General features: G+C 37.8%; 1 protein-coding gene across 3 annotated transcripts in view; it reads right to left on the bottom strand.

Annotated features, from left to right (window-relative positions):
• Positions 1 to 314: 314 nt before the first annotated feature.
• The window catches only part of CHID1 (chitinase domain containing 1), a 97,432-nt gene continuing 88,950 nt past the window's right edge, over positions 315 to 8,796 (bottom strand). For 2 of the 3 annotated variants that reach the window (XM_030950211.1, XM_030950212.1), the window contains exons 11-13: positions 5,012 to 5,092; positions 2,659 to 2,701; positions 355 to 622 (exon numbers count right to left, since the gene is read on the bottom strand). In XM_030950211.1, coding sequence (XP_030806071.1) covers positions 524 to 622; positions 2,659 to 2,701; positions 5,012 to 5,092 — 223 coding nt within the window. In that variant the 3' untranslated portion in view covers positions 355 to 523. Of the gene's footprint in view, positions 623 to 2,658; positions 2,702 to 5,011; positions 5,093 to 8,796 lie in introns of all 3 variants that reach the window. The other variant, XM_030950213.1, reaches the window with a different exon arrangement.

The raw sequence follows: 8,796 nt of genomic DNA, 5'->3' as shown, positions 1-8,796 counted from the left end.
GGAAAGTCTTGGTCTCCCCTCCTGCCATTTTATGTTCACTTACCTTACCAGAAGACAGCAAGATGCAGAGTCCAGCAGATTTTAAATTTGCTGGGTGGAATATGATGGATTTATTTGTTCTCTTACTTTGGTTATTACCAGTAGCTCTTTGAAAGGTCTCCATCTTAAACTCTGATCAGATGGCATCAACTTTCCCATTTTACTTCTTGTAGAAAACATTTCAGAAAATATTTTCAACTCTGACTCCATCCAGCTATGTTGGTCTGTTTTCAATGACTTGGAATTCAGGTGCTTTAAGAGAAATTTCTGTGGGTTTTCACTCTGAATTTTATCAGATACCAACAATCATGTCTGTGTGGCAAATCAAAAAGGATTCTTTATTGGGAAGAAAAATGCAAGTTTAATACAGATACGATATAAATTACAAAAACTGTTTTAAAAATCACCTCTCCAGGATGCCCAGATTAATTGAAGGTGGAGCCTCAGTGAAGCAAATAAAGTCTTTCTAAGATCATCTCTCATTTTAAAGCAGATCATAAAAATAGTCCAGGCCTTGTCCCAGTTCCCAGATGGATATTCCAGTGCCCAATTCTTTTGCAAGCTCCAAGCGCAACTGGATGGACTAAAAGACACATAAAGCAATCATGTCTCAGTCAGAGATATCAGACACTCCATACTGCCATCTCTTCATGCCATTACCAGACATTTAAAAACATCCACCCTTGAACCAGCTACTGAAAAACCTTGTCTGTATTTCAAATACTCTCTGGTTAGCAAGCAATCATTCAGTCAAAGACAGTTAATCGTACCAGTTAATTCAATGACCTAATAAAAGATTACCAGCTAAATTGACAAAATGCCACAGAAATAAATCAGATTTATGAACTATGCAAAAGACTATTCTAATTTAGGCTATCATTTCACAATGTACAGAAATTCTAACTCTTCCGAGAAATATCTCAGGGGTAAAATAAAACTTTATCACTGAAGACGATCAGAACAATTTGTCAAATACCATCAAGATCTCTCCCCTACCCTTGCCTTTTCCCAGGACAGAGTCACAATTTACATTACAAAAATTCTATTTTAAAGAGCTTCTTGGAGATAATAATTAAAAGTATCTCTATTTGATCTCCAGCCATTGATTTAGAAGAGTTAGTTTAGCCACTGGTTAACAAGGGAAGCAATGCCACAATTCACATTCTGCCTTTTTTTTTTTAATTCAAACAAAAATAATTATTTTTCAATCTTTTGCTCTCAGGTTTTCCTACTTTGAACTACAGCACTGCAATGTTTAATCTACTCACACTAGGGATGTGTTTAAAAATCATTTCCATGGGAAACAGAATAAAGTATCACAGCATCATTAACAGATCCACTGGGCCTGGCATTCATGACTGCTTTTAACTAGTCATGAACAAACTAATTTTGAGCAACCTGTCAGTGAGTATAATGGTAAAAGAGGAAAGAAGCACAATTTTCATGAGGTAATAACATTCAGTGTTTCCCAACCATCATGACCAGCAAACAAATCTCAAACTATTTCATTACAAGAATGTTGAAAAGGGAAAGAAACCCCATTTCCATGCATTCACCAATCACCATAGTTGAGTGGTGATCTGTTAGAGAGGAAATAATGAAAGAAATTTACAGGAATGAGTTTTCTTAACCTGGTTAGTACTGACAATGGCAGGGGAAAATCCTTCCCCAAGGCTGAACAAAACAGCCTAACAGCACAAGCTATATTTTCCCTGATACATTCACAATGCAACTTTCTAACACTCTCAGACACACAGCACTAGCAAGAACATAGATATGGTAGTTAATATCCAATATGTGATAGTACTTCCACCTATATTGAATTAATGAGGGGAAATATCCCTTTACTCATGGTGCTTAAGATAACAATCCAGGAAAACAGAGCCTTAGATCATTTCATACTAGTTTAACAATAAAAAAAAAAGTCTCTGGTCTCTGTAAATACAATGTAGTTTCACTACAGAAGCAATTCCCTTCCAGTACTAAATGGCAGCAGAGGTTTAACACACTGGCTTTTTCGGGTTTTTTCCAGTTTAATTTGAGAAAGTCGAAAGATAACTTCCTATGAACTAAGGCTGTAATTAACCATTTTATCCTGTATTCTGCTCTACTGCAGACTATGGTGTAGAAGTTTTCAAAACACTAAAGTATGTTCCACAGAGCTGAAGAAAACAGAGTGATGTAGGCTGACAGAGAATCAGGACCCTGTTACAAAGGAAGGCAAAAGTTCTCCAAGCTTCCAGCCACCATAATGAGAAGGAAAATTTCTTTTGTATCTTGTCTGAGAATCTGCTAACAACATATCTGATAGTACATGAGCTGTGCACTTGAACAGATCCTCTACAGCACTGGTTTGTCCTGGTATGTCTTATCTCTAGGCATGCTTTATCTTCAGAGTTCCCAAAACCCCACTATTCATGAGAGAAAAAACTAACTTTCTTGCACAAGCAGCTGAATCTTTGAATCATAACAATTTACATAACATTTACATGAGGGCAAACTTCTTTCACAAAAGCCTAAACCCAGTTAAACATTTTCTGAAATGTCTCAATAATGAAACGGGTCAAGTAAAGATCTCTGTCCTCTTACAGCCCTCTGACCTGAGAAAGTGGCACCTACCTTCAGTGTTGGGTAGAAGACTGCATGTTTTCCTCCCTTATTTCTGCAAAACAAGAAAACCAAATAGTCACAGTAGCTTTGATAGATAACAAGATTTTCAAGACTAGAATTCAAAACCAGGTTTGTCCCTTCCAAACTTAAGTATTCTGAGATTCTGTGATACTGTGAAAAGGCTGACAGTGAAAACAGAGGATTCAAGAAGAGATCTCACAACAGAGATGGTTTGATACCATATCATGGTAAACACTGAGATATTTTGTTGCAACTGGATGACAAAACTGTCAGATTGTAACAGGCAGTTGTGCCTGCTAAATGCACATCTGAAAAAGATGAAGACATTTGGTTTTCTGATGCAAACTGTGAAATATTTTCTCCAATTCCCTGAATTACTATCTTTCAGGCTAAATTAACTGCCAGCAGTATAAAATATACAGACCGGGCAAGCTAAACCGGTATAAAATATACAGACCGGGCACAAATACCAAGGTGGCATTTTAACCCCTAGTAATGAGAAGGATGAGTTACAAGGGGTCTCACAGCACCACTTTACCACTTAGGCCAGGAGAAAAAGTGGAGTGCATGGACAGACCAAGAAGGAATTGCTCCTAAAATCTCACAACTTACAGAAGTGAATACCTGCTTGTGCACTGGGAGAAGTCTTCAGATTTCTGCAACTATTTGTAATAGACAGTCTCTGCCTGCTACATGAAATCATTAGCTGTGCTTTGCTTAAAGATTCATGATTTCATTTCTCAGCCACTGCAGACGCACAAGATTTCCAGGTGAGAGGCTTCACCAGGGAAGCATACATATTTCAGGCCTGGCTGCCATCCCTGTCCAAGATAATTGAACCTTTGCAAAACAAAGTGGTAACTGAAAAAGAGTTCCTTAAATAACCCTCCCCTGCAGCCAGCTGAACCCCTCAGCTGACCGCCAAGCACAGCACAAGTGAAGTTTAGAGTGATTTTCAGACAGAGTGGGCTTCATGCATCAAAAGTTCCTCCAGGAAGGCCCACACAAGAACCTCCAAAGGTTGGCTTCAAAGAAAAAAGAGGAAGTACTACTGACACGCTATCCCTTTGCAACAAGTTCATTTTGCCATGTAAGAAATGTGATTCAGACAGGAATCCCAGAAGCATGCCATTCAAGCAGAGTTACGCTTTTGAGAGCAAGTTTTCATCTAGTGCTCATTGTGTCTCCAACAGGATTAAAGATCAGTAAAACAGAGCTTCTGATTTATTCCTTTTTAGTTAACACAAAAAACTGTAATTGCTTGGTACAAAGTAATTTTGCAACAGGATACCAAATAATTAAAAATGAAGGTATACAGAACCCAGTCTTTCATACAAACACATGAAAAAAACCCAAATTTAAACACTGCTCAACAACAGATTTTTTTTCCTGATAAATAATAGTCAGAAGAAAATTACAGGCTGAGAAACACCTTGAAAATTAAACTAAAAATACAAAGGTAGGTGATTTGTAGGTTTAGTTTTAATTTTTGGTTTTTGGTTGGGTTTAGTATTGATAAATATTTTAGACCAGATTGTTTCGGAAATAAAGAAGTTTTGATTGTTTTTAATAAAAGCTTCTAAAATGTGTTTTACTCTTCCTTTCGGTTGTGTATCTTCACATTAACAATGCATTGAGTAATATAAAAGACACAGCTTTGCAGTAGTAGGATTTGATTGTATCACTTTGTATATTTTGATATTTTTGCATAAAAATAGCAAGTTATCAGACGATTAATGAGATGCTGCTGGGTTTATTTATTTGAATCTATTTTAAATGGATTCTTCTAGATCAGGAATCCTCTTGTCGTTTCACAATGAACAAGGGTGGACAAAGAACGCTGTTGCCCTTAACGCTCTCAAAAAACTTTACCTGGAAGTCACTTAGTTTTACTTCTATTACATTTCTCTACAGTCCATTCCATCTAGTGGAAGTTTGTCACTTAAACAGTCTTAGCAGTAGGATTTGTGAAACCAGCCTCTTGTACCATAGATTGTTCTCAGAACTATTTTTGGATGAGTTATTGGTAATCACCCGACAGCTCCCAGTACTCATCTGAGCCTCTGATTAACTGACACTCAATAGATAACTTTGATGGATAATTTCTAAAGATATGACCCACCAGACTTCTCTTCTAAAGATTCTTCTAGTTTATGTAATTTCATGAATCCTTCTCTGATTTTCTCCTCTCACCCAAAACACTCTTTTATGCTGCAGTTCAGTGTTCACACACAGATCACAATCAGAAGAATTTCCATTTGCTGAATTCAGTTGCATACTACAGTCATTGGCCCATGCCCAAAAATATTTGCAGAATGGTAAGTTAATAAATATAACTCACTTTTTGTATTCAAAGTAGTGTTCAGCAATTTGTTCATCCCAGACAATTTTTGGCTTGTGTTCCTTCAAGGTTTCAATGTACCTACAAATTAAAAACATAGATAAGGAATTAACTTTTCTAAGAAGCAGTTATGAAATTACTTTGCAGAAATTTCAAAAGAGCAGTTTTACCATGTTTAGATATTGAGCACAGTATCAAAAATATCTTCTTGTTGACAGCTAATTTCCTAAACCACTTTACGATTTCATGTTTGCATTTTTAGGCTGTTTTTTTTCTAAAGTGTTGCATATAAATATCTGAGGGGAGGGTGTCAGAAGGTGGTGCCAAGCAATAGGACAAGAGGCAATGGGCAGAAACTGATGCACAGAAACTTCCACCTGAATATGAGGAAACACTTCACTATGTGGGTGACCAAGCACTAGAACAGATTGCCCAAAGAGGCTGTGGAGTCTCCTTCCCTGCAGAAATTCAAAAGGTATCAGGGCACCATCCTCAGTAATATGGTCCCTGGAGCAGGGAACTTGGACCAGATGGCCTCCAGTGGCCCATTTTTGATTCTGTGATTGTGTGACTCTGTGAAATGATTAATGTTCATTGATTGACAAATCTGTAAGGACACATGGAGGCACTGTTGTAATATTTCTACAGTCTGAAATCCATATGCCAAAGCACAGGAACTGAAGTCATCCCTAGGCTGTACATGACTGTGTCCTCCACTATGAGGCTTATGTCATCAGGAAAGTTCTTCTAGGTAAGGGGCTTAGCTAATCTTCTAAAACTGAAATTGTCAAGGAAAGTTCACTGCTAAGTAATTCTGCATATGGATTTTCCCCATCACTGGCTTATTGGTATTATTTTCTTGCATGGACATTTTGAACATGGGATGACCTATCTCCCCTGACACAAAGTGAGGACACAGTACTACTTGGACCCAAAACCCTGGGGTAGAAGAGCTGGTATGCTGTAAATTTATAGCTCATAGTATCCTCTCAGTGCAGAGACAGTGTCCGCATTTCTGACAGCAAAACAGAAACAAAGCTGCTGGCTGCCACACATCAGAGGACCAGAAGATGGCAAACGACTGCCAGCGATAGAGGCCACACAGGTGTCACACAAAAATGGGAAGTCTCATTCCCCTGTCTCTTCTGCATTTTTAACCTGCATCTTTGGCCATCTCTTTTTGAAAGGTCTATCAAAGCCATCTCCCACAATTGGTCTCATTCTTGCAGTAATTTCTCTGCTTATGACAGGATTTGGATGGAAACATTTCCTTCAAATCCTCTTATTTCTTATTAAGAAATTTCCATCAGCCACTATCCTGACTGCATCAGTGCTGAAATTCCACGTCACTATTATACAACAAGAAACAGAAAAATTTTGTGTTGGTCAGTTTGAAAAAGATTTGTTCTCTCATTTGGTACTATTCTAAATGCAATCAAAATATTCAGCACTGCCAGGATCATCTTCTCTCTTTTGCTGTGGCTTGCTCATTCATATATTGGCAAATTGTTTCCTAGTGCTAGTAGGTTTAGAAAAGATTTTATTTTGTATTTATGTCAAATGAACCCACGCCAGGCATGGATTTATGTACATAAGCAAACACACAGGAACATGTGACCCCCATGGAAATATGAAGAGCTCTTGCACTCTCCCTAACACACACATGCCCTGGAATAATGGACCTTTTCAAATGGGGTAAGTTAGACCTTTGGAACCTGCCCATTCCTTTTTAAGACATACAAAAATTTTAAGTTGTCCCACTAGAAACATATGCAAAGTGATGTAGTTTTGTAGATTTAAAATTTAAGGATGGATTTTAACAAACTGTCCCATTCCAGTAATGACAGGAGACTACATTGATATAGAATATGGTACCAAGATGTTCGAGAGCGGAAAACAAAAATTACCAGCCAAGACATCCTGGCACACAGCTTTGTTCCTGAATGTATGACTTTAGATGGGAAATCTTAATTCTGCTAGCTAAAATTCCCAACACAATTAAAGAGTGCTCAAAATACTTTCAAACAAGCTTTAAAAATAGAAATGCAAGTGGAACCAATTATTATACCCTTTTCTATTAAAGATATATTATTATTATTATTTTAAACCTTTTAAGGCATATACCACATTTAATGAGCACTCATCCTGACCATGCACAGAGGATTTATTTCCTTTTCTTCTGTCTCTAGGCATTTATCCCCACAGTATGTAACAGCAAAAATGAACAAGTTCATCTTGAAATCACATCTACAGTAATGAGACTAGCTACAAGCTTGAGTTGGGGAAAAAAGAAGTATTAGCCCCCAAATTGTCATTGCTTAAGTTGCAACTGCATGCTCAATGACTATGAAAATCAAGCTTTATCTTTTTCAATGAGACACAAAGTTGCTGTGAAGAGTTGGGAAGAGGTGCATCAGCAAACCACATCTGTTTCCCATGGGTTTTCTATTGCCCTAACTTGGGAATAACCCATTCCCTTCTTGTAGTCATTTCCCCTTTACTTGATTCCTTTTCTTTCAGTAAAAGAAAGAAGGTAAGAACTCCAAGAGATGCCATATTATCCTATTATCTTAGTAGTATCCTACCATGTGCATCATAAGTGGAAAGATTCCTGTGTAAAACTGCAGCAGCTCAATCACAACACAATTGCTTGACTCAAATTAATGCATACCAGGCACTCTTCATATATTATCTCCTAGCTGGGGCAGTACTTGACTCAACAAATATTTGACATGCACTGGTTAAAATAAATAAATAAATAAATAAACAGAAAAGCAAAATTTGCCATTGCACTGAACAAGACAAGGGATGTCAATGTGTCTGGGATAGCAGAATTGTAGATAAATTTTCAGGTTCTCAAAGAGGAAAAGAAAGGGGCAAGAAGCTCACCACAGCCAGCTTTCCTTTTTTTCACCCCTCATTTCACTCTATACCTTTCAACTCATACTTACTGCTATTTTTTCATCCTCTCTTTCTAATTTATCCCTCTTACTACTGCCTCTGTGCCAGTTCACTTCTGCTTTTATACTGCTATCCAAACTAATTCCTCATCCATCACCTCCTAACTTACTACCTTTCTTCTTTTACCAAGCTGCCTCAGCAGTTAAGAGAATGAAAAACACTGAAAACTCAGCTTCACAGCCTTGCACTACATATTTCCTGGGAAGTTTGTGACCATTTTCAGAGCAAGTCATACTGTTTCTGTGGTGCTAGCCTGAAACAAAGTCAGCACAGATGAAGTATCTGGATTATTGATGCCAGCCTCTACTGAAGCACCAGTGCAACATATAGAAATGACAGATCTGCATGGATCATCAGCGACAGTAACAAAAGGCCAATGTCACCTGCATGTCCACCTTGCAAATACATGTTCTGACACAGACAAGTGCCATTCTGGCTCACTCAAATTGCCATGCCTTTGTCAAAATGGGCACTTCCTGGTATTCACAGAAGAACAATTATTTGTGTGACAGATACTCCTGGTTACAAACACTCTGGGTTAAAGCAAACAATCCCTTCTGCAAAGTAAAGGAGAAGCCAAAACATACATATTATGGAGTTGCTGTAAAGTCAGGCCTGCCAAAGATGTGTACCTATGAACAACCCTAATGTGGCTACACCTACACACTACTGCACTTTACTGCTTATTCAATGAATAAATAAAGGAACCAGATGAAAGTTTCTCAGGATTTATGCCTGGTGTTCCTTTTCTTAGAGGCTTTTCTTCCAAAACATGAAAAATGGCATGGCCCTGGAATATGTTACGGTAAAACCCACAATCTTTA

This window comes from Camarhynchus parvulus, chromosome 5, assembly GCF_901933205.1.
Source record: "Camarhynchus parvulus chromosome 5, STF_HiC, whole genome shotgun sequence".
In the NCBI taxonomy this organism is placed as follows: domain Eukaryota; kingdom Metazoa; phylum Chordata; class Aves; order Passeriformes; family Thraupidae; genus Camarhynchus; species Camarhynchus parvulus.
This window is presented reverse-complemented; position numbering and strand designations above follow the sequence as displayed.